Below are 26,230 nucleotides of genomic sequence, written 5' to 3'. Positions count from 1 at the left end.
TAAATTTGTACTATGGCCTTCCAACCGTAACCGTAACTGTTCGTAACCTTAGTGGTACTACAGATACCATCAGTCACTTATAATAAATTTAAAAATTACACTTTTTATCCTTCTCTTCTGTACCCCTCTTTGACTTCTTGGGCATCTACGCTCAGATTTGCTATATAATTTATACCTTATACTTTTTCACATATTTATTAAGTTTGCAGTAGGTGATTTCCTTTCGTCTGGTGTCGTTGCGACTTTTTCTATTCCTCTTTATGAACCTTGATCCAAACTTTGTTTTTCCTTTCATACTGGTGGAGGTGAAGAAAAATCAACTTGTGATTGCATTTGCTTATCTTATTTATCTTTGCTGTTTTGTTGTAGCCCTGAAGAAGTCAATGGGTGATTATTTCCCATGACGAAACACGTGTCGGCTTTGCTTTCTTTTGGCTACATTTTGTATGATCTAAACGAACATTGTAAGAAGATTGCCAATCTGATGGACATTTCAAGTTTATGAAGAGAAAAGAAAAAGAAAATAAAAGGAACGGATAAAATTGATATAGAAAAGAACATGATTTGGTCTCTCTTTTCTCTGACGATTTAATTGTTATTCTCTGCTTGGGAACAATAACTCATTCAACAAATAAAGAAGACAGCAATTGTGGATCTACAGATCGTAAATCACACAATGCGATTTGTAGTTGACAGTGGAGCCACATGCAACATCACGTGCGTGTCGGAGTATGAGAAGATGAAACACAAGCCTCCTTTGTGCCCCCCCCCCCTGTTGATGTCTCTACTTGTGTTGCGAAGAAACCTACAGTGAGCAGAGGAACATTTGTGAAGACACTCACATACAATGAAATGTCTGTACAACAAGAAGTGCGTGTCCTTTGTGGAGACATCCCAGTGCCGTGTTTGCTCAGCAACATCACTGCTCAGGGGATGGGCCTCTTAGCCATGACATACCACATGTCTGAGCATCACAACATCCTGAGAGAACAACCTATTATCCTCAAGAAGCAGAGGAAGCTGAAGGACATGCAAATTACTCTTCACACCGTAGATTCCCATTGCACCTCCAACTGCAGGTAGAGGAAGGACTAAAGAGTGTGCAAGTACAGGATATTATCGAGCCCATGGATGGACAACTCCATGGGTGCCCCCCATCAGGGCATGCTGAAGAAAAACACACAAAAATACGCATCTGCGTTGGCATGCGCCTACAGAACACATCAATCGAAAGTGAACAGCACCCAGGCCCCCACCTGAATGACATTATCAGCTGTCTAACTGGAGCTATATATTCTGAAAGCTAGTCTTATTCAAAGGGTATCACCAGCTGGAGCTTGACCCACAGTCACGCTACTTTACTACATTCTCCACCCACCTGGGACTATTTCTCTACAAGTGACTAAGCTTTGGGGTATATTCAGCAGCTGAAATATTTCAGGAGATGGTGCGACAGGTAATTAGGCCAATAACAAACTGTCTAAACTACAGCGGTAACATCCTTGTAGTTGGCCACATGAATGAAGAGCAAGACAATGCAGTAAGAAAGGTATGCCATAAATTGGAAATTGCTGGCCTGACACTGAATGAGGACAAATGCGAGCTGGGGAAATAGGACCTTGGGTTTTTTGCCACATTTTCTCATGGAAATGAATGTTGCCAGACCCCAGCAAAGTAGAAATGCTCCACAAAACACGTTCCCCAGTGGATGTGGCCGACATGAGGTCATTTCTTGGGCTGGTGAGTTGATGCGCTTGCTACATCAAAGCCTCAATGAGTACACCACTTAATGAACTTACTCGGCAAGGGCAGTCATATCTCTGGACCTCGGAGTGCGACAGGGCATTTGAGTACATCCTGCATGTGGCAGTAGATCACCTTGCCTACTTTGACGCATCCCTGTCCACTGAGCTCACGTAGACACTAGCCCGGTGGGGTTAGGAGCGTGTCTTGCACAACATACGCTAGGCAGAGACTTGCCAAGACAGATTGTTGCGTATGGAAGTAGGAGCCTGTCGGACGTGGAAAGTCCATACTCTCAACCAGAGAATGAGAGCCTGGCAGTAGCGTGGGCATGTGAGCACTACCACATGTTCATCTACGGGAAGTCATTCACCATTGTGACAGACCACCAAGAACTGGTCATGCTATACGGCAAATCGAAGGCAAAAATTCTACTACACATTGAAAGATGGGGATATGCCTGATGGACTACAACTTCATATAGTTCACAAACCAGGAAAAAAGCACAACCCCAGCGACTGCATGTAGCAGCATCCTCTGCCTCGTGCAACAGAGACATCCTCCATGGCCGAGGAGTACCTTAACTTGGTGCTGCAACAAAACACATCTGCCCCAACAACAATAGAGGAACGGGTGCAAGAAACAATGAATCACGTCACTCTACAGGCAGTCAAAACACTGATACAGAGGTGGAGACATGTGAACAACAGCAGCCTAGTAAGTGAAGGTGCCAGAAGAGAGGAAACCCTTGCATTCAAACAAATACAGGAAGAGCTGTCTAAAACGGAGCGTGGAATTCTGCTTTGAGGCACCAGTATAGTCATACCAAAGACCCTTCAATGGTAGACAGTACGCCTGACCCACGCGTCTCACAGAGGCAAGGTGGCAAAAAAGAAAATGCTGGGAGAAAATGTATGGATCCCGGGACTTGGGCATTTGAGGACATGATCATGAGCTGGCACCTCTATCAGATGACAGGAAGAACACCAAAAACAGAGCAACTACGCATATCTGACCTCCCTGAGGCAGTGTGGACGACACTGGCCCGCAAACTTCAATGGACCACTGGACACTGATGGCTACCTGCTGGTCGTCATCGACGAATACTCCTGATTTCCTCATAGTGCACCAAGTGTCATCAATATCAGCAACTGCAACCCTACTGAGCCAGGACGACATATTTACTGCCTAAGGTGTTCCTCTGATGCTTAAGACAGACAGTGGACCACTGTTCTAAGGAGAAGAATGCTCGCAAGTTCATGACCTATCTGGAAGTACACCATAGGAAAATAACACCTATGTGGCCGCAAGCAAATGGCATGGTGGGAAAGGTTCATGGGCAAATTAAAAAGAAGGCTGTCCAATGAGGGAAACTGGTGTATATCTCAGTGAGCTAAGCATTAGGCCAAATATTTTGGGACTACCGCAACACCCCGCACAGTTCCACTGGACGATGCCCCTCAGAACTGCTACTGGGGTGAACAAGCAGGACCCATCTACCTCCGCTGGAACCGAAGGACCCACCTGAACACAGTGACATTGCTGCACGGAGCAAAAGGGCCAAGAGGAAGATGAAACGACAAGCAGAAACATGGCGTCATGCAACAGCATCTGAACTAAAGCAAGGAGATCTGGTCCTAGTGCGCCAACGACAAACATAGAATTCAGACAGTCTTTTCTCCAGCCAGTCACATAAGATAACAGATGTCAAAGGGACTATGATCACAGCAACTTCAGGGTCTTACTCCATCACTAGAAACAGCTCTCACTTCAGAAAATTCAGAACATCAGATGATGATGAAGGAGAGGCACTGCCAAGTGTCAAACAGAAGTCTCTCAGCGATGACACTGAGGAGTGGGTGAAAGTAGCCCCTCACAGCAGCAAAGGATCTCTCTGGGCTGCGGCTGCCGGAGAAGAACAGCGCCAGGGAACAAAAGTTCTCACCCAAAGAGAGTGAGTCAAAAACCCAAAAGGCTGATTGAATAACTATGATGAAAGGGTCAAAGGACATTAATTTGTTAGCTTCAGCCACGATGTATCTCTCTTTCTCTCTCTCCCTCTGTCTTTTTTCTTTTTTTCTTTTTTTCCTCTTATCCTTTTGTTTTACTTTTTGGTCTCTCTTACAACATACTAGTTGCATGGGGAGAGTATCGCACATGGTCATTTTCGGCAACTAAGGCAGGCGAAGGGAATTTGTATATTTTGACAACAAAGGGAGGAGATGTCGGAACGACGTGTGCGGGTGGGCTCTAGAACCCTGCACATAACAGATGGGGGGGGGGGGGCTGGACACCGAACACCACTTCCAGTGAGGGAGCAGGGACATAGGACACTCTAGGAATACCCACGAGGAGGAAGGGGGCGCCTGTGCGCACCGTTCTGGTGACATTAATAAAGAAGGCTTTGCGCACCTTTACCAGACTCTGTGTCATCCTTTGGGGCTAGGGCACAGGTGATATGGAAATCAAGGTAAAGGTTGCAGCAAGTGCTGCCAATTGTAAAGAATTACTATAGTGAGCATGTGAAATAAGGTACAATCTCTACACCCTGTTTAACCATCCTTGCATGTGAAGCATTAGTGATTAGTCAAGAGACAACTTAAATTGTCAGCCTTTTGCTGATATGGAGAAATAATTTGTTCTCTGCACAATTGAACTCACATCTGGAATTATACAGATTTACCAAGATTGTGGATAGAACCATTAGAAGATAGACTAATGGCGGATCCTACAGAGGACAAGGCAACATCTTTAATATATAAGAGCATAATAAATATTACCCCAGATCCACTTGTAGCCCTAAGGAGTCAATGGGAGAGGGATGTATGGAACTTAGAAGAAGATGACTGGTTGGAAGTTTTACAAAGTCCAACACAGGTGGCCATTAGGGCCCGCTTCAGATTAAAACAACATAATAAAAAAATAATACACAAACCATACACAACCAGATTGAGACTTTTCCGGATGGGCAAGTGATAAGATGTCTAAATCATGAGAAGTGGTATGATGCCATTGTATAAACCTGCTTAGCTAGATATTTGGATTTAAAATTCTTTAGAAATTGAGACTCTGACTTTGGAGTAATGGCTCACTTTTGCACTTGAATGCTGCTAGCATAGTCGGATGTCGCACAGAAGCACAGTTTTGTCGTAAGTACCCTGTCTACGCATGGGAGTATTCAGATGCAATACAGAGACCACTTATTGAGAAACCCTGCCTATTATCGTCCGTTTCTTGTCATTGCTCAGGAGGTAAACTCCAGGGATGTTCTGTTCGATTGGTTGCGTGATGTGTAAAAGTAGCAACAAAATTGCAAAATTTCCTTCTACTAACACAGAATTCTGAGACTCAGGAGTGCATCAAGAGTAAAGAAAGAGCCCAAACAGGTTTTCAGATGCTGTAATGGGAAGGTTAAGGGACAGAGTAGGTGCAATCTGTGGTCTCGTTATGCCATCAATTTATATACATTTGCATAAAGCAGCAGTTCATTAGATTACATTGGAATCCCTCCCTCGGGTACTTCAGCTGGACAGTGCTCACTATGTTACTTTATTTAATGAATGTGTGACGCTTTACCGCACGTCAAAGAACTCTAGGGGCATATTCACAAGCCCCTATCGCCACCACAACGTCAATAGGGGCCTTGCCTTTATTCACAAAGCAGTGTTAACCCATTTAATGTGGCATAACGCTGCCTTGTGAATAGGCCCCCTTTCACGCTGTGATTATCGTGAAAAGGGGTGTGCAGTGAGTTTTGTGGTGGGCGTTCCACCTCAGCACCCATTTATATTTACCCTGCCCCTATTCACAAGGGCAGCGTAAATAGGAGCTAACGTCAAACTTAAGTCCAGAAAAACCCTGGTCTTAAGTTGCCGATAGGAGGAGAAATACTTACTGTCTCCTCGCTTTTGAATTTTTCATTTGTGCCGCCTTGTGCAACACACATGGAAAATGCAAAATGCCATTTGTTTATGTACAGTATGCTGTCCCTTCCTTTACACAAACAAACCTTTTTTTTTAAATGCCGTTTTGTAACTTACATGTGTGCTGCATCAAGCAGCACACATGTAAGTTGCAAACTGGCATTTTAGTTTTGTTTATGTGCAGGAAGGGACACCTTCATGTACATAAACAAACCTCCCTGCTTGAGTGCAAGGGTGCCTGCATTGGTGCTAAGTTGTGAAACATAGCGCCATCGCAAAGGGGAAAAGCAAGGTTGCACCATGTCCTTGTGAATATGGTGCAGGCTTGCTTTTCCGAAGTGGCAGAGAGAGGCGTTAAGCCAAGAAGGCTAAAGCCTCTCTCCGCCACATCCTTGTGAATAGCCCCCCTAAAGTATCAAGGCATAAAAACGGTACTTTATCAAAAACCTGAAGATTTCGCTTGTTTTGAAGGGTGTTTGAGTACCACTGCTGCTTTAGGAATCCAGATACCCTCCCAACCGCAAGATTAGAGTATCCTTTGCCTTTGACCCTGCACTGCGCTCCCTCGCCCTGCCATTTGTCTAGGTTTGTGCTTTACAATACTCCATACACACATTAATTCGTACATAAATACTGTTTTTTTGTCAAATCCCCCCAAAAGATTTGAATTACTCATGCCAGTTTATAGTAGTTTATTAAGAACCTTTCTGAAAGACAATAGATGTTTGAGTAAGGCAACTGACATAATGTTCAGTACAATAAAGCAAGATGCAGTAAGTGATTTTTATGAAACCTCCTGAAAACGTCTGCACTCATATTTACTACAGATTAGTCACCAATAGTAGCTAAAGGTCAGCTTAGCACCTTAACTTTATCATACATGTAAGCAGTTGATATGCCCCCATCTATCGAAGACAAACGTTCTTAGTAAAAATGATTGCCTCAGAATCGTAGATGAAGCAAAGCGATGTAGAGGTCAGGGGAAAATGCCAGGAGAGCCAGGGCAGAGTTACACAAGCAACATATCAGCTTTCAGAACATATGGTTGGACTATTTCCCACATATCAATCGCAGTTCACTTCCCTATGAGGCACTATAAAGTGACGGGGAAGGGACTTAAAGATGTTTACAAACAACATATTACTAGCATTGATCAATCTTTTAATAAGAGAGAAAGGGCTGTAATTACGCATCTCCTATTCCCACACACACTTTAGCTTTACTGGAATCCTGTTATTGCTTGTATTTAGAAATGCAATACTTTGATACCTGGTATTTTATTATTTCATTAGCAGTTGCTTTCTATAAAATATAGTGATTTTTGTTTAAGCTAGCTTTCATTCCTCTTTGGTGTGAACGAAAGTTGTGCCAAATGCGTACCCGATAAAGGAATGGATGGCACAGGTAATGGATTACATTACCAATGGGTGACACAAACTGCATCACCTTATCACTTAAAACAACTAATTGTACAAGAGAAAGGGGGTTATTTTAGAGCATGCTGGTTCCAAATGTTTTTCATACAGTGTGTAAACTGCTGTCCGCTCATCTTAGCATTGCTGATTTTGGAAATTCAGCTCACTATTTTAATACTTTCTGGAGCTTTGTGAGGATGAGGTTGTTGATATGATTTTGACGTTTGAGCTTCCACTGCCTCCAGTGCTGTACCCTCCGGAGCTGAAACCACCACCAGAACTGTATCCTCCTCCAAATCTTCCACTGCCAGAGCTGAAACTTCCACCTCCAACACCAAGCCCTCCTCCAAAGCCATGGCCAACCCCAAGACCACCTCCAACACCGTGTGCAAGTCCGCCTCCTAGTCCACCACCGACTCCGTATGCACCTCCGCTGCTAGAACTGACCACAGCTGTAAAAGAGGTTTATGATTAGATCGCAAAACGAAAATGGTGTTCAGCTGAAGTAGCGACTAGAGAACACGCAAGCAACTCTCAAAGGGAAAGGAACAGTACTTACAGATGTTGACAGCTCCAACTCCTTCTCCTGCAAACCTGTTACAGAAAACAAAAACAGTAGTTTGAAATATTGACATTCAAGCATCTATCATATCTATGTTTTTATGACTTAACTGTCATGAGTGCAAATGATAAATAGATGAAATGTAGGCATTGCTACAAAATGTTTTGCACCTGGGAAAGAGGCACACGTCTAGAAAAACAGAAGGATAAGGGTGAAGGCAGTTGTTAAAAAGACATGAAGGACTGGATTATAAAAGCATGGCGAGAGAGACAGAAAGGTGCCTTAAAGACTGAGCATTACTGGACTAATGAATAGGTGTCAAAATGCAGTTTTTGTGGCAGAAAAGAGTATAGTTTCAAAAGCAATTAATAGGCTAAAACATTTTAAAGTATTTTTTTTCATTTCGTTATAATCTGAGTTTGACTTGAAGTAACAAAATAAAGTGAGCAAGATTAAAGCAACACTTTGGGTGTAGTATCAGAACTAGCAACTTTTCTATATAAATGTTTGGAAACTTTCTTAGAATGTGGATGGGTTGTGGAATATAACCATATGATGTCCTTCATTAATATTGACCTGCTGCAAATATGATATATTAAAAAGGTTTGTGAATAGGAGGCATAGTCCAACGTTGTGAAGATTCAAGGGAATTCAGATGACCTGCTCCTCCAAGCAGTCATCTCTGGTGGAGGAATTTATTGTATATCCTATGTGAAGAATAATATCAAACTGAAAACATTTAATACTAGAATTCAAGTGATGAGGGAAGTATTACATACAATCCAGATATTTTGTTTTAGTAGATGAACTAATGTTTCAATGAAGGGATACATAGACATGTTATGTTATGTTATGTTATGTTATGTTATGTTATGTTATGTTATGTTAATAACACTTCTATAGCGCACAGCTGCCCCAGCCAAGGGGCGTCCCGGGGCTTCAGGAAGAGTACCCAGATATAACACAACACTACAGAGCGGAGGTGCAGGAAGCAGGAAGCTAAGAGTTATAAGGGAACAGATGCGTTTTGATAGCCCTCCTGAATTTCAGCAGTTCATCAATTGCACGAATGTGAGGTGGAAGCGAGTTCCACAATTTTGCAGCCAAGACCCGGAAGGAACGGCCTCCTAATCTACATAGTCTAAATCGAGGGACCATAACCAAGTTTTGGCCCAGAGATCTCGGAGGTCGCGAGGGCACATAAGGCCTCATGAGATTGTCAAGGATCTGGGGGAAGGCCATCTTAAGGATCTTAAAAGAGAGGCACGGGGTCTTAAAGTGAATCCTCTGAGTCATCGGCAACCAATGTAAAGAACGGATGGTACTCTCAGCAGAACAGAACCTAGGTAATCCCACCAGGGCTCTGGCTGCAGCGTTCTGTATTCGTTGCATCCGGGCGATTTCAGCCTGGTTGGCCCCCATTAGTAGTGAGCTGGCATAATCAAGCTGAGATAGTATGGATGCTTGTATAACCAGCTGCCTAGTCGAGGCATCAAAGAACCTCAAGATAGGTCTCAACCCTCTTAGGATGCCAAAACAGGTGGCCGCTACTTTCTTTGTATGGCCACAGTAACTGAGGGCTGGATCTAGCCACACCCCCAAATTCTTGACCTCGGAAACATTGCTCCATTATCTATTAGACGAAGATAAGGAGTTAATTGATGTCATAAAGACACTTTACAATTAGGGACCCCCTACAGTGTGTAAAGTATGTGAGGTGTTTGAATGGTTTCACCTGGCCTACTTGATGCTCCCTGAGGTGTCACTATGCACTTATTTTGGCGATTATCCATAGGCATATGCCTACTCTTTCTTACACACTCTAAGGGAATTCTTAAAGATAAGGAATATTTAGGAAAGCTGCTACCACCTCAAATTAAGCAGATAGTTCTTCACCTTTCTTTAATAGATAATCGAGAGGAATGTAAGTAGGTTTGCACATTGAGACTGGGTCATGGTCTCACTTTGTGATATAGTGCTGTAGGTAGAGTAATCACGTTGACTATTTCCCTTCAAGTTTTTCAGTGAAGAGAGACAGATCTTTGATTTAGGCTCAACTTCTAGAAATGTTTGCACTGATTTTCTAATACCAGCGACATACAGTTTGGGAATTTGAAAGCAACAAATCAAAGACATAAATCATTTTGTGTTTTCTCATTGTAACCATCTAATTTGCCAAAGTTCTTCTGTCAAAGTTACAAATCTGAGTTACTGTGTAGAGCTTTTCCCAAGGAAATTCCGTAGAGCCCATACTTGGTAGCTTCTTGTTAGAAAGCTATTATCCATGTTGCACAGGGGAGATACTAATGAGGAGTTGGACTTGGAAACAGTCTTATATTTAGGGTATTACATTTGGTTAGGAACACTCTCAGAGATGACTACAGTTACGTACTATTGTACTCCGATGAGAACGGGCAATTTACCAGCAAAGTACAATACGGTTCCATAATGTGTGATGTGACCACTACATTTCTGTGTCTTCATAAGCAACTTGACTGAGTCCCTTGGAGAGTTGTATTTTTGCAAAAGGCATTGAGCTTTACAGTGTATTTATCATTTCAGAGCTAGAGAAATACAGTTTTAAAACATGTTGAAGTGGCCAAGAAGGAAGCACCCTCCATCCAAAGTGAAAATTAGGAATGATTATAATGCCTTCTGTAATGATCCATCTTTGTATATTCCAGGAATGTATTTTTAGTCACTTCTGCTTCTGCTTATCACTTTAGCCAGTGTGCTACTTTTGAATCACTGTGGTCATTGTTTCAACCATATAGAAAGAAAGATAACCTAAAGTAACCACAGATCTCTCTCATGTGTCTGAAACTGCTCTATGCTTGTGTGACAGCCACCCTAAGTAAATTCTCCAAAATGGCAATACTCGGTTACTTTAGCTTATTAGGAAAAGAGTAGAAAACAAAATTCTTCATAGGCGTTTTTTGGTTGCGAACGAATGACAGTATTGTTTTTAAAGTACACAATCTATTGCTATTCCATATATTTTTATTTAAGGGTTCAGACCACAGCTTCATAAATGTTTAGAAAGAATAGATTTCAGACTCCAGCTTCTCTTTGTTTACTTACAATGAACTTATCATTACCTTTCACACAGTATATAATTTCGTGTGCATGTTCGTTGTTTTGCACTATCTTATAAGGTGCAGTGGAGTTTGCTGGTGAAGTAACATTCAATGAGTCTAACAACATGAAAGGTAGACCTTTCCTCACCTATTCTCCTCTCCCTCCAGGAGCTTCCTGTAGGTGGCAATCTCAATATCCAAGGCCAGCTTGACGTTCATCAATTCCTGGTAATCCCGTGCCTGGCGAGCCATGTCCTCTTTGGCCTTCTGCAGAGCAGCTTCCAAATCGGTCAGTTTTTTTCGGGCATCGTTCAAAGCGAGCTCTCCTTTCTCTTCGGCCTCAGCTATAGCGCTTTGCAATCGTCCACACTGCAATCGCATAATAAAGTTAGCAATGAGCTTTAGCATACATAAACTGGTATCTGTCAGTAAAATGTTTCCCAGTCATTTAGTTCAGTGTGCGTTTTTTTTATCCTTACCCTGTTTAACAACCAAAATATGTTTGTGCTCTATTTATTTTACAAAGAACGTGGGGTCTACCAGACTACTCTTCATTTGCGTTAAATGGGTTGATTTTATTTGAATACAGGGGTGTATCTTCAGGGGGGGTGTTTGTGGTGGTACACGCTCCGAATAAAACTATATTCAGATACATAGTTGGGCACAAATGCTTTTTGTCAGGCACAGTGAAGTGTCTGTGGGATTATTTTAACAGGGATGTTTACATATACACAGACAAAAACACCCTCTCTCGTTTACAAATCTTTTAAAATGTTTTGTTTTTTTAACAAAATATTGTTTTTTCTCTAACTTAGTACCCCTACCAATACCCATTTCCCATTTGTTTCACTGCTCCTTTAGCCCCTCTCTTGCACTCTCTTTATAGTATAATGTATTTTAACGTTATATGTTCGTGTGACTGTTGAAAAAATCTGAAGCCTCCCCCCTGCTCCCCGCCCCAATATCTTACTGACTAAGATACCCCCCTTTTTGAATTGTGCATAGGGCTTAAAACACAACACAAGGACTTGCTTTCTGAGAGGACAGAACAGGCTAATGAGATTACCCAATCAATACAATCTCCCCTGTGGCTATATTAACCATGTGGCTTCAGTTCTAACCTTCTCATATGGAATTATTATTCCAGTCTTCTAATTTATATTGAAAACAGACCAATTTTAATGGGTTACAATGATCATTATTTGAAGTCATGGGTATAAAGCACGTTGGTTACCCCTTTTTAATGGATGGCTCCATGAATGTAATAGACCCTTATAGCTTCTCTGCCTCACTTTGGTAAACTTATTAATGCCCGTTTTATAAAGAGTAGAGAATCAGCCCATTATCGCTGTAACATTGACGGACCTTATGTAACAGAAAAATAAACATTACCTGTTTCTTCACATTTTCGATTTCTGACTTTAACCTCTGGATCATACGATTTAGCTCTGAAATCTCGGTCTTAGTGCTGCGCAGGTCCTCCCCATGCCTGCCTGCAGAGACCTGGAGCTCTTCATACTTTTGGGCAAAATGAAAAAACCGAGGGATAAGACTCACTCACTGCTTGGTTTTACATTCATTGGATATCAGATAACACCAGATGATGAATTCCTCCTTATTCTTTGATAGGTGATGCATTGTAATCACAACGTAATGATACACCCCAAACAATAATTCATCATTTATGAATGAAAGCATAAACATACTTTTTCTAAAGCTAAATGTCATCATTTTATGACATTAATCTGAGTTCTAAATAATGTATGCAATTTTGCTCATCCTTTCATAAGCACATCATTTTTCATTGTAAGTAACCTGTGCTTAAAAGTGAAAGGATAACAAAGACATTGCTCATATCTTGTAAAAAGGTGGTTGGTCAACCACAGTCTCCCACACATTTAATCGCTGCTCCCAATTTTATCAAGATTAGAACACCTCTCAGTTAGTACAGCTGCACTCACATTGCGACTTTGAGATTATTGAGACTATTGCTTCTGGACTCTGGAGGGATGACGTACCAAGGTATTTGCACTTTTGTACTACACTTCCCTGTTAACCACCAGCAATACTCCTTATGCAAGGCAATTGTCATTCACTTTCAACAGTATTAATAAGGCTTTCAAATCCCACCTACCAAGTACAGACAAACATCACCTGTCCTTAGGTCATGATAAGGTACCACACTATGACCAAATCACACTAGAAATGACATTGTTACTGTTACATTGGCAGTCTACTGGCAAGCAGATGCTTTCCCTCTAAACACTTCTTCCACACACTGTTCTTGTTTAGTTCCAATTGTAGCACTAAAACCAAGGGGCCATGTGTCAGGGGTTACAAATACGCTCTACAAGTAAAGAGGATATATATACATGTATGTATGTGTGTGTATATATATTTACATATCTGATATCTGATTTGTTTAAATGCTTCCTGCTGTTCAAAGGTTCATTATCCCGTATAGACTACCTTTGAGATCAGAGCCAGTGTTGATGTGCTTTTGTGAAGAATTACGTATTGGATTCAATCCTCATAACTTACCTTAGTTTGGTACCATGACTCTGCTTCAATGCGGCTTCTGTTCGCAATGTCCTCATACTGAGCCTTGACTTCAGCAATGATGCTGTTAAGGTCCAAAGATCGGTTGTTGTCCATGGATAGAACAACAGAGGTGTCTGTGATCTGTGATTGCATTGAAGCAAGTTCCTGTAATTTTTAGAAGGTATGTTAGATTCGTGATACATCAATAATGAGTTGCCCTTTTTCAGAGTTAAGGTTCCCATTTTCATTTTCCTACTACAGACAGAGCCTCAACTAGAGCCACTTCCTTAATTATATAACATCAGATAAATGGTCCTAGAGCTCTGTTAAAAGCCAGAGAGAAGCAATAAAGCTCTTTTGATTGCAGGGGCCACACCATTAGACTAATTAAGGCCTTTTTGTATGAGGACTGATCAGCAAGTGATTTGCGGGTAAAAGGTAGAACTGGTAGGCCAGGCGTGTTTCTGATCCAAGCGAAGGTCATAGCCCTGCCTACTTATATCAAGTCACGGATTAAAGTTAAAGACGACTTTCTTAATTCATTGCCTGCTGTCTGTCTCTTATGGAAATTAGCATTACAGTGAAATAAGCCTAACTTAGAAAATATGTGCATTTTACGGAATGCCATCGAAACAGCAATTGTGCCCACGTTGGCCCACTTTGGGGTAGCTTGCAACTACTTTTAACAAACCGTGTGTGTGTGTGTGGTTTGTGTGTGTGTATGTCCATTGCAAAACTTACAAAACGGAATGGTATGCATCGGTCATTTTGCATGTGTGTTACCTAACTTTTTGATTGGTAGAGATTTCTTTTGGCATGGCGCTGGAACGATGTTTCAGTTAATTAAACGCTCCTTACTGTCATCTGCTGGGACCTACTACAGGTCATAAAGTAGACTTCCGACAAGGCAAATTAAGCCCCTCGCCCTCTTGAGGTTTAGAATGGAACTATTGTCTGTTATTTACACGACTAAGAAACAGTTTACTTGGTATAAGCACCAAATAAAAACAAGTTGTGTTATATAGAGTGAGAAGTTTTAGCGCTTTAGGCAAAATAGCATTTTTGTCTGGTAAAGCGTTCCCTGAACACTGGAAAAAGGCAATTTCCTGTCCCTCTTGAATCATTTAGCGACATCAGTAGATGTTGCTGTAAAGCTGCTACCATGCCAAAGTTCAACTGATTGCCCTAAATGGCATAGGCTTGACGTGTTTAACGTCAAAAAACACACAATTCTCCTCGAAAACTTGAAAGAGAATTTGTGAACCACTGGAGAAGGAAACACCTTGCACTTCATATTTTTGATTTGAAAGTTCATTTACCGCTTCATAGAAAGCTTGGAGGAATCTGATCTCATCAGTAAGAGCATCTACTTTGGCCTCCAGCTCCACTTTGTTCATGTAGGCTGCGTCCACATCCTAAAATACAAATGTATGTATTAACACACAATACACTTACCCAATTTAGCTTCAGTAGCACCCGTTACAAATGACTACTTAACACCAGATTTTTGACCAGCTTTGAATTAATTAAAGTCACCAAATTATTATGTATATTTATTAAATGCAGTTAAACTGATGGAAATCTTTACCATGTCAATTGTTTAATCTCCATGTTACATGTTGTTAATGATATCACTCACCTTCTTGAGAACCACAAATTCATTCTCCGCCTTTGTGCGTTTGTTGATTTCATCTTCATACCTGTGAAAGAGTAATGTCATTAGTGGTTTTTACTATAGGTAATGTAAGCTAGTCAGGTGGTTGCTTTGTGAAATGCCAATACTCTTTATATGCCCTTATTTATCCCTAGCAACTGGAATATCCTTACCTAATGCTTACGGTCCATTGTCTTCTAGAACCGAGCTGCACCTTTTGTCTAAGAGTACTGTTTTGATAGCCATGCTAGAATGCCATTCAAATCACTGCAATGTGTCACTTTTCATCTTGTCATCATGTTGTGAGACCTACCCTCCTTCTTGAAGCCACAACAGTATTCTATTTTTTCCAAATGCAACATGGTTTTGGGATTCAAGAGACTTTGCCACAGGTTGTAACACTCACCGAGTTCAATGTGGGTCATGACATGAGCTAATGTATTCAACTGCTTCTAATTACTTATGTATTGCTACCCTCAACGTTGAAAAAAAATACATTATTACTAATTGCTGTTTCCTGCACAAGTTGTAGGGCTCTTCCGAGACAACTCTTATGCTAACCTACATCTTGTAGGCCTGTTTTCTACTGACCACCAACCTTTCTATCGAGGTGAATAGAAAGCCTTCAAAACTCTCGGTTTCTTATTGACGATTTGCAGCTATGTCGCATTTGTGCTACTCTAATAAAAGGAAAAGAACTTGTACCAGTTTTGCAGGTCAGTAGTTTTCATATCTGTAACTGAGCAACGTCGTTTTGCAATTTTCAGGCCCCACGTTTGATCACATCTGGTACTGAGCTAAAGGTGCAGATTGCCTTACCACCTACTGGGCTACCTGATCTATATTCTACCAAAGGGCCACATCCTCTTTGCATTTCTACCACCGAGCTGAAAGAGCCCCTTCCAGTGGCAGTCATCTTGCCTCTTTAATTCAACTTTACTGCTCAGCTACAAGAGAAAGATGCGCAGTTCGTTCTCAGTTTCCTCTGATTAGAAGATGAAATAAATTAAAGCTCAATGCTCAGGGTACGAATAAACAGTGCAGGTTAAAATATGATAGGATTGAACACATTTTCTCTTTTGAATAGTTAACGACTCCAAGTCACATTCTCACCTTTAAACACTCTACTTTATGGCCAGTGGTGCAGCTTTCCAGGCCAACATTTTAGCCATTAACAGTGGCCTGCATCTGAGATAAAGGGGCAACTCCTATACTTACTCTGCTTCTAAGCAATCACTTTGCTTTTGTGGCAAAGGAGCAGCTCTTAGGAGCATCCCTCAGGCTACAAATTAGCAACTTACAATAGGCTCTAAGATCAATTTAATAATTAATGCCTTGACTCCGACTCGAAACAGGCATTAATTATCTTAATGAAAATTGGCTTTACTATTCCTTTAGGCTCGCAGACTTTATTAGACTAACTTAAATAAACAGCTTTTCGACGGAATTTGAAGCTGGCAACTGATTGAAGAGCTGCTGCACTAATCGATGCTCAGTGTACTCTGAATAATGATGTGTCCGAGTTTAAAGATCACATATATCTAATGGCTAGATGCCTAAATAACTTTCATTTTGAAATTGTGTATGCACCGAGTTGCCGGGACCTTGAACACCCACACACACTCACACATATAATCATATAATTAATTCAAAATACATTTTTATTCTGAACAATGAATCTAGAGCAGAGATCTAAGTAGTGGCACCCCTTATTGCCGTGCTCCAAACTACAACTGTGGTGCCAGTGAAGAATCTGAACAAAAGTTATTTGATGAACTTTGAACTTGACTGATTAATACGCAGTCTCTATTAAAAAAACTGCTCACAATAAATTATCAGTCATATGAACTATGTGTTCACTAATGAGCAGGGCCTTTGAACATCTGCCAGGCTCTTTACCATTAGCTTCAAACATATGGTGTTAGAGCTGCTTATATTGGTTTCTATATCATCAGTAACTGTTTAATTAGTAATCGCTCATCCAGGCTATCAGTCTTACATGAAAGTAAATGCACATAGCAACTTGACAACACTTTAACCTACGTGTTCATTTTCTTGCTTCACAGTCTCCATATTGGTGTTTTGGAACCAACAGACTTATTTTACACACAATTTCTGCAGAATTACTTTAAAATGATGTGCACAGACCTGGTATTGAATGAAGAATATGCAATATGCGTTTTAAGCTACATTTAGCATGCTCATCTTACTTGTTTTTGAAATCTTCAACCATGTCTTGCATGTTTCTTAGTTCTGCATCCAGTCTATGTCGCTCATTGCCCAAACCGTCAAGTTGTCTTCTTAAGTTATTAATGTAAGCTTCGAACATGGGCTCCATGTTATTCTTTGTCGTTTGGTGACCTTGCTCTTGTAATAGTCTCCATTTTGTCTCCAAGACTTTATTCTGTTGCTCCAGAAATCGTACCTGTAACCCAAAGGATAAAAATAACGTTCTTCGTCATGCCACTTTATTTTACTGCCTGCAAACCTGTCCCCACATCATAATGGCCAGTAAAGAAAAAATTAGGTGGTACCTGTCACAGATGTGTGATGGCTCATGACCTACAACTATTGTGAAGTATGAGTGCATTGAAGCTGCTCTTAGCCCCAACCTGCTCTATTCAAGAAACGAGTGACCCAATAGACAGAAAGGGGTTTCTTCCTCAAACACTACCTTTTGGTGCTAAGTGTAAGATTCCAGTACTGTAGCCTAAGGTCCAGCACAGTAGAACACGCATGGTACTCATGAAAGATGTCTGATCACTCATGACCCACAAGCAACCTGGCGCACTATCCTGAAGCACCTCTTGGACGTGCACTGCAGTTTGTAAGTACCCAGCAACATAACTCTGGGACTGGTTACAGTTAACAATCAAAAAAACAATGTGTGCTGGAAGTTGGTGGAGTTAATATGTATAGGTGTTAGTCATAAAATCTTGAAAATTGTGAACTAATATTGGATAGGTTACTATTAACTGCCATCAATTTATAAACTGCAGTCTCTATTATATAACAGGAGGCTTTGCAATCGCATTAACTACTAGATATTAGTTCAGAAAGATCCATGTCGAGCAATCAAAATCTGTTCACCAAAAATGTGTTTTACATGCAAAAGTAAGGCTTACCTTATCAATGAAGGAGGCAAATTTGTTGTTGAGTGTCTTGATTTGTTCCCTTTCTTCAGTTCGCACTCTCTGGATAGTGGGGTCGATTTCCAGGTTGAGAGGTGAGAGAAGGCTTTGGTTTATGGTCACCTCTTGGATGCCACCAGGTGGGCAAACTGGGAATCCAGCACCACCACCCATCCCAAAGGATCCTCCACCAAACCCATATCCACCCCCTGCACCAAATGAACCGCCAGCTCCTCCAATAGATCCATATCGCTGACTGCTGCCACCTCCAATAGAAATTCTTTTGCTCCCACCTAGATTGTGCAGGCTTCTGCTGCCAAAGCCAGCACTACTGATACGATCGGACCCTCCAAACCCCGCTCCAGACCGAGAGACAGAGACTGAACTGAAAGAGTGGTTTGTTGGAATAACAGCAGAAGAAGCACTGAAGCCACTTCTCTTTCCACTAGATTGGAAGCTCCTTTGTTGATTAAATGCCATGGTGTGTGGGAAAGGAGAGGAATTGGTGTCAAGCTGCGACGGTGTAAGTGTGAGCAGAGAAGTGGAGTGCATCTGCCGGTGCTGAAGCTGTCCCTTTTATTTGCTTGAAATAGTGGGTTTGGTCAAGGAGGGGAGTAGATATCATCTTGCGTCATCACGGGCTCGGCATGCCTGGCAGCAGTTTACCGTAACAATGAGTTCATCAACACACCTACAATGAAATAGGAAATGCAAGAATATACATTCTTGGCAGCACGCTGTGATTTGGAAATTGCTTGTGCCTTCGATCATGTTTTTTGTAGAAGTTGCTCGATAGTATAATATCTGTGGATTTACAATGCGCAGCAATTCCTTTAACATGGCAAACACGTTTCTGCAATATCTGTTTATCCAACATACATAATTGTTCCGTGCAGATAGCCAATCCTTTTTTCCACATGCGTAGCCAGGACAAGTTTAAAGAAACACAGTGGGTTTATTTTTATTGAAATGTTATGGGCCACTCCCGGATTCTTCAGCGAAGCATCAGAATCGAGGGGTTTAGGAGAGCCTGACGTTTTTATTAGGCTTTCTCTACTGTCTAATTTTGCAACTTGAAATACATTTGATGGCCAACTTGTTCACATATCTGTTCGTACACGCGTGGAAGGATCCCAGATGGGACTGTAAAATCTACAGGCTTTACTTATGTTTTGACGAGAGTGGGGGATATATCAGTTTTTGCTGGAGAATAATGATCTGCCTGGGGGAGAAACTGACCAACTGATAAAATCCTTTAGCCTCCTTTAGTAGTAGGTGGGGTTATGAAATAACTGGAATACAAAGTTCGTCCTGCTGGTATGGATGTTTTTTTTTAATCCGAAAAAGGCAGAGTGTGGGAATTAAGGGTTATAAGGAACCCACTAAACTAGAAACTAAGCAAAAAACACTCAATACCAGTATTTTCTCAGAAGGACAGAATACTCTGGATAATCAAACTACAAAGTACGTAGGATTAAGTACCAATCACAGAGAGTCGGAAAAAGACAATTTATAAACTATATGTACATGGAGATATATAAACCATGAACATATATACACCACACTCGATCTTAATCAAGCCACTTATTCATTTTAAATATGTATAAAATACATATTTACCATAACACTAAGCATGTTTCACCAGAGCCCTATAACTCAAATATAGAAGTAACAATATTAGCCCATTTCTTGAAAAAAACAAGGTCTGTGTCTTGCACGAACAGTCCAAATCATGAGGAAGATATCATTTCAAATATTAGTTCTTCCTGTGTAGGTCAAACAGTAGACATTTAAAAGGCGGCCTGTGCTTGTTATGGTGAAGTTCCACAATTTAGTGCACCACCTTCATCAGGACAGTATAATCTTAACTAAGGATGAAAGAACAGGAAATCATGAAATCAGACAACTGGGGGTCCAAACTGGCTGGAGCTGAAGCCATCTATGGTTGGCTTCTGATCAATCTACAAGCAATTCAAATCTGTATTGGCATCTATAGGGAACACCAAGATGCAACAGGGTGAAAGTAATGTGTGTATCAATTATAGGACCGTTTGCATGTATGGTCATAAATCAATCATGTCCGAGACCAACCATTGTTTATCACAAACATATATAGAATAAGAACATCAATTAGTTGTTGGGCGATGTTGCTATTAGCAAAGAGTTGGGGTTAAGGGTAACCTTGCTCTCCAAAGTGATCCAGCAGAACAATCTGGTGCTGGTTGACCCTATATATTGGCCCCAGATGTCACGAGTATCTGGGTCCTAATTCTTTTTGCCCCTTTAGCAGCATTTGGCATAAGTGGCTATGCCATCTTCTTGAACCATCTCAAGGAATATGGACTGATTGAAGTGCTTCCTACTTGCGGTGTACAAAACATGTCTATGCCTCCTTTCTCCTGACACCCTAACCAGCTCTCCTTTAGTATACCTCTGGGCTCTCTGCTGTCCTCTAGCTTGTTCAACATTTACTTTGAACTATTGGCAAGCTCATTCAGTCACATGAATTTAAATTCTGCATATACACAAATGATGTCCAGGTCTTCTTCTGCCTGGATGTGAACCATGGAATGAATACCACTAAAGTTTGGTGCTTCATGTTAAAGGTATGACACTGAAGGAGCCATCAGTGATGAAACTCATCTCAAACAAGACAGAGGTGATGATCTCGGATGACTTGTGGGACCATTCCTTTTGATTGAAGGAGAAGCGTGTTGGAACAATTGTGCAAGGCTGTAGCCATTGAATTTTAACCTCAATACCAAGCATTGGAGCCCTAGTCCTTGGTGGTATCCTGAGCATGCTTATATTAATTTAAGATTAGTGCTGTGCTGGTAAGATGTTCCCCCTCATAAAAGTAAAAACCGTGGACAAAAGGGCATGTATGAAAAAACCTCATACAAAATCTGCAAGTTTTCTGAAGCACTGCAAATTTGGGTGAAGTTAGAAACTTGGCAAACATAAATGAAATGTAAAGTTGCCCAGCTTCTCAAGTGAAGTGCACATTGTATACATCCCTACTCAAAATGCTCAACCATACTCTGTTATGCCTGACTTCTTTATATTGAATGTTTGCTATTTCAGTCCTGTTTTCATCCAGACTAAGTAATGGCATTTTGTTTCATACGAATGTTATCAGAAGCCAGTCATTCTATTGATAATTGATAAGAGATAGCCACTCTTATTCTTTGCACTGTCTACCCAGATTATCTTGGGCAGGGGCCTACAATCTGTTTTGTAATAAGAGCTACTTATGATCAGTGAAATTCATCCCAAGCTACTGATAGTATTAGTGTTGCAATAGTGACCACATCAGGCAAGATTACATTAGTAGCCACACCATTCAAGATTACTAGCCATTATCACCTCAGTGCATCAGACATGGTAGACAGCAGTGAAATAAAAAGACTTTGTTAGTTTTAAATGTTGTTACATGAGAAATACATAATAGCTGTTGCTTGTACAGCCCTAGCACGAAGGTAATACTTTTACTAAGCTTTGAATATATTTCGGGAATCCAACCATTTTTCTCCAAACATCAGTGTATGAGTTCTCAAAATACAGTCACTTTCATCTTGAATACACCATTTTCATTTTTGGAATACATATATTAGCCAAGGAAAAACTTCTAATTTAGTAGGCTGAGGTGGACACAGGAGAGCTATTTACAGGTAGGCTGAAAAGCTACCAGTAGATCTGGGCTCACCTGATCTGGCATCACCTTTAAAGCTCTGTGAGTTGTGCATCAAGCCCTCTATGAGAAATATCCCAAATTTCCTGAGGACAGACTGCTTTAAAACATCACAGATTCCTATCTCTTTTTCATGGGACCTTGTTTTCCGTTTGAATATCCATATTTCACAGGCAAAGGGCATATTCTTTTCTCGCCCCCATCACCTCCCTCAAACTGACTTTCAAGCTACATACAATGTCTGATCGGCGTGGACCAGGGTGCCATGGTCTGAATAACGTCTGGCATAGAAATGGAGACCTAAATATTGTTTACAAAAATATTGACCAGAAAGCGTTACTAATAGAAAATGTACATCCAATAGGGAGATATTTTTGTAAATTATATTTATGACACAATATTTATATCAAATTATTTTTCTGTAGAAGTGCTTTTTATAACCCACCCCTCTTGTCACCTGAGCACGACTTCAGCTCAGCATTAGACTCCTCTTCAACCATTCTCAATGATCTCTATCAGTGCAGCATTTCCCTTCCATGTTGTGCCTCTCCACCCTCGTAATGCCCCAAGGAATGTACATGTGCTATATAAGTAAAACATAACAGTAAACCTTTAATCTCTAGCAATGATCAGTTGAGCATTATTTGTGCTCATTCTGGTTATGCACTCACTTTTAAATGTAATTTCAAATCGGTGTTAAAAAACTACATAAAACACTAAAAATGTGGTAAAAAGCACCACACTGGCAGAAAATGATGGTGTCCATTGTTTCTAGTTTTAGTGGCAAATATGAGGCAAAATCAGAGAGGCAAAGTTAGAGAGGTCCCAGTATCCTTCTTTGACTGGAAAATTAGACAAAGAAGACTGCGGTTTCATACTTTTCGCTGCTAGCTTTGGAACTTTGAGGCATTCCTGATGAAATTCCTAAAAACAAACGGGAGAATTCCAGTTGAACACTGCGTTCACTGCACTGCTTATTTGAATCTTATCTAAAAATACTTTTTCCTAAAGGCCTATCCATTTAATTTGCACCACTAATTGCCATGCATGTGGCATAAATGATGCAGAAACTATGAGAATGAATGAAAGCTGGGGTGCAATAAATATAACTAAAGAATACCTTTATGGCGATTATATAGGGAAACAACCAGAAATACAGCTGAGATTTCAGGCATGTTCGATGCCTATAATGGCTATACAATTCTTCTTGCTTTCTCATATACTGCATTTGTTTAATGACACTTCATCTTGCAGTAGAGCCCCAATGCTTAGTGAGACACACAAAGGTGTTGTAGAGAACCTACTCTGTCTTGTATTAGGTTTCCAAGCCTGGAAAAGAAAGAAAGTCACACACCCTACTGTGTCCTGATGTTCTATCAGAGTCGTACTGGGTTCTAGGGCAATGAGACAGTACATGGTGGGCAGTGCGCATGCTAGTTTTTTCAGCTGGTTATGGCTTTTTATGGTCTCTTGGGCCGGTGTTTACGGTCCTTGATAGTGTTGAGGTCCCTGATATTAATATGAGCATTGCCTGCAGCGGCTCAAATCAATGCATTCTTCTGAAACCTCCCATACGACTTATTCAGTGGGGGCCTCATTTATGAAAAGTGACGCATCGCTGCGTGAAAACAGCAATGCGTCACTTTTCACTGTGCCCTCCTTGCGACACCAATGATGCGTCATATTTACAGTATGACGCATCATGGCGCAAGGAGTTAAAGATACGTCAGTATTTCTGACGTACCTGTATGGCACAAAAGTGACGCATTGCTGGAGTGTTTCACAAAAGTGACACAACTCCAGCAATGTGTCCTTTCACATGGGGCAAGCCCCATGTGAAAGGGCCTGCGTCACTCTTACGCCTGCTGTGAGGCAGGCATAAGAAATTGACTAATTTGTGTCCTAGAAGTGGCGCAGTGAAATCTTATAGATTTCACTGCGTCACTTCCACGACCTTTTCTTGCGTCAGAACGCCCCCTCCCTGCATATATTATACCTGGCGTAGGTATAATGTAGCGCAGGGGTTTACAAAGTGACGCATCTACCTAGATGTGTCATTTTGTAAATATGGTGCAACAAGGCACATTTTTTTTTCTGCTGATGCATCATAAAAAGTGACGCACCGGCGGCGTAAAAGTGACGCACGGCCTCATAAATGAGGCCCTGGGTCTTTACGAGCTCAAAATGTTTTTGTGGCCAGATTTTGAGAATGAACAAATGGAACAGGATAGAAATAAAAGTAGGACTACAGCTTTATGTATTCTGATATGTCCCGGGTTTTGCCTAACCTTGTATGTGCCTATATACATACGGTGTATGCCCACATTTACTAAGCTATATTTAACTATGGCAGGACCTCCATCCTGAGCACCCTGCCCTCCTCCCCATCCTGTCTCATACCTGCCAACATGATAAATAATTAAAGTGTGAGGTGCAGGCGGGGTCTTGAAGGGGGCAGGACCTCGTGCCTAGAAGTTCCTAGGAGGCATTTTTGAACCCCAAGCCCCCTTGCCCACATCCACAAAAAGAAAGCGTGCTTAGGCTGGTGCCGACGTCCTGGGGTGTTTGCACACCCCTAATGGACATCGACAGTTCAAAGTCTCTCCAAAACGAGCCAGAACACCACTATTTAAAGTGGTTTTCAGTTCGTTTTCCCTGCCACAGTGTGATATCTGCTCCTCACCGGGAGACCCTGTGATGGAAGTCGATATTGTATGTCACACCGTGGCACTGTGTGACTTGGCAAATATGCTGTCTCCCCTCCGCAGAGAACATGATGCGAACCCCCGTCTGTGCTACCAACAGAATGAGATACATTGCTCAATGTTTTTCAGACTTCAGAGGCACTTGTTTTAGGAGAGCATACATTTCAATTCTGCTTTGCTAAATTGTATGACCTTTGTCCCAAAAAAGGGGACATGTATTTAAAAATTAAGAAATGTGTGGGACACTGGGACAGTTTACCCAAAACCGTGAGTGTCAGGTGAAATCTGGGATGTCTGGTTACCTTAAAAGTGCCCAATTTGCAGACATATGACCCTGTTTTAGTTATCTAATTCATTAATGAGGGCCACTTTAACTTTTGGTGCCCTGGCCTATTTTCTGTCTCAGTCCGCCCTATGTTCAGCTGCTTTTTGCTTTTAACGATTGTGTAGCATGATTACTCAATATAGTTGGATCCCACCCCCTCACCCACTGGCTGTGAATCGCCTCTGGCCCAGGAGTCACCTGTGAAGGGCTGTGAAACATATACCCCACCACCTGAAAGTGTTTGAACTCCAACAATGCGCCACACAGATAGGTGAGTCCCATTCAAAAAGCCCTGCATCATTCCCTACGCCTGGTCTGAGCAGGCATAGGGGAGCAGATTTACAATAACTGGCGCATCCCTGCATATTAGCAGGGATGCGCCAGTTATTGTGCATCCCTGCATATTAGCAGGGATGCGGCAGTTATTGTACATGACTCAAAAAAAACCTTGCCCACCATGGATGCGCTGCATTTACAATGCAGCACACCATGGCGCAAGGATGGACTGATGTGGGACGCCTCTGTCGGCATAAGAGCGATGCAGTGCTGGAGTTGTGTCGCAAGCGTGACACAACTCCCACACTGCTCAGGGGTGCCCTATACCTACTATGCTGTGTCACTCTTTACACCTGCTTCAAGCAGGCATAAGGATTTGACGCAGCGGGGACGTAAAAGTGACTCAGTTAACTCTTGTAGATTTCACTGCGTCACTTTTACAGGGCTTCCTTGCGACGGAACGCCCACCCTGCATACATTATACCTGCACAGGTATAATGTAGCGCAGGGCTTTACAATGTGACACATCTAACTAGATACATCACGTTGTAAATATGTTTGCATAGTGGCGCATTGTGTACGCCGCTGCTGCATCAAGTGACGCAACGGTGGCGTAAAAGTGTCGCAAGGGGCTTGTAAACCTACCCCAGGGATTTTTATGCAGTGAAGTCGTAGAGTGACACTGTGAAATGTAGAAAATTTCACTGCGTCAGTTCTACATGGCTTTTGCTTGGGAATGCCTACCATTCATACATTATACCTGACGCAGGTATAATGAAACGCAGGGCTTTACAATGTGACACATCTCCCTTGATGCGTCACGTTGTAAATTGGCCGCATTGTTTGCACTGATGCTGCGTCAAAAAAAGTGACGCAATGGCAGCGAAAGGGGCTTGTAAATCTGCTTCACAGTATATTTAGAGCGTTTTTTACTTTCATAAATGAGTGGAGGACAGCAACCTGTAATAAGGCATCCTGAACCTGCGTCAAGTGGTTCAAGAAACTTAAAGAACCAATGAGCAAAACAATATTTTGCGATAAAAAAAACGAGGGCGGGGATTTGTAGAGTCATTACCAAGCATGACAAAATTGCAGCTGTTTCACCTTCCTGTACATTTGTACTAGTGCATGCACCTTGTGACTAATAATGATTGTACAAGTCGCCTCCCAGAATTCTTACCGAAAGA

General features: G+C 41.5%; 1 protein-coding gene across 1 annotated transcript; it reads right to left on the bottom strand.

Annotated features, from left to right (window-relative positions):
* Nucleotides 1-6,343: 6,343 nt before the first annotated feature.
* On the bottom strand, nt 6,344-18,621 carry LOC147748231 (keratin, type II cytoskeletal cochleal-like). Its single transcript, XM_086959156.1, has 9 exons — nt 18,041-18,621; nt 17,126-17,340; nt 14,901-14,961; nt 14,581-14,676; nt 13,262-13,426; nt 12,113-12,238; nt 10,869-11,089; nt 7,641-7,675; nt 6,344-7,533 (listed from the first exon to the last, which is right to left on the bottom strand). The coding sequence occupies exons 1-9, from the start codon at nt 18,596-18,598 to the stop codon at nt 7,253-7,255; spliced, it is 1,758 nt and encodes a 585-aa protein (XP_086815282.1). The 5' UTR covers nt 18,599-18,621; the 3' UTR covers nt 6,344-7,252.
* Nucleotides 18,622-26,230: the final 7,609 nt, after the last annotated feature.

This window comes from Lissotriton vulgaris, chromosome 1_1 (genome assembly GCF_964263255.1).
Source record: "Lissotriton vulgaris chromosome 1_1, aLisVul1.2, whole genome shotgun sequence".
In the NCBI taxonomy this organism is placed as follows: Eukaryota; Metazoa; Chordata; class Amphibia; order Caudata; family Salamandridae; genus Lissotriton; species Lissotriton vulgaris.
This window is presented reverse-complemented; position numbering and strand designations above follow the sequence as displayed.

Excerpts from the sequence above, each read along its gene's own strand:
- LOC147748231 (XM_086959156.1), bottom strand. The coding sequence starts at position 18,598 with ATGCACTCCACTTCTCTGCTCACACTTACACCGTCGCAGCTTGACACC. Across the intron at positions 17,341-18,040 it reads TTGCCTCCTTCATTGATAAG|GTACGATTTCTGGAGCAACA; the intron begins GTAAGCCTTACT and ends TTTGGGTTACAG. Across the intron at positions 11,090-12,112 it reads TCGAAAATGTGAAGAAACAG|TGTGGACGATTGCAAAGCGC; the intron begins GTAATGTTTATT and ends ATGCGATTGCAG.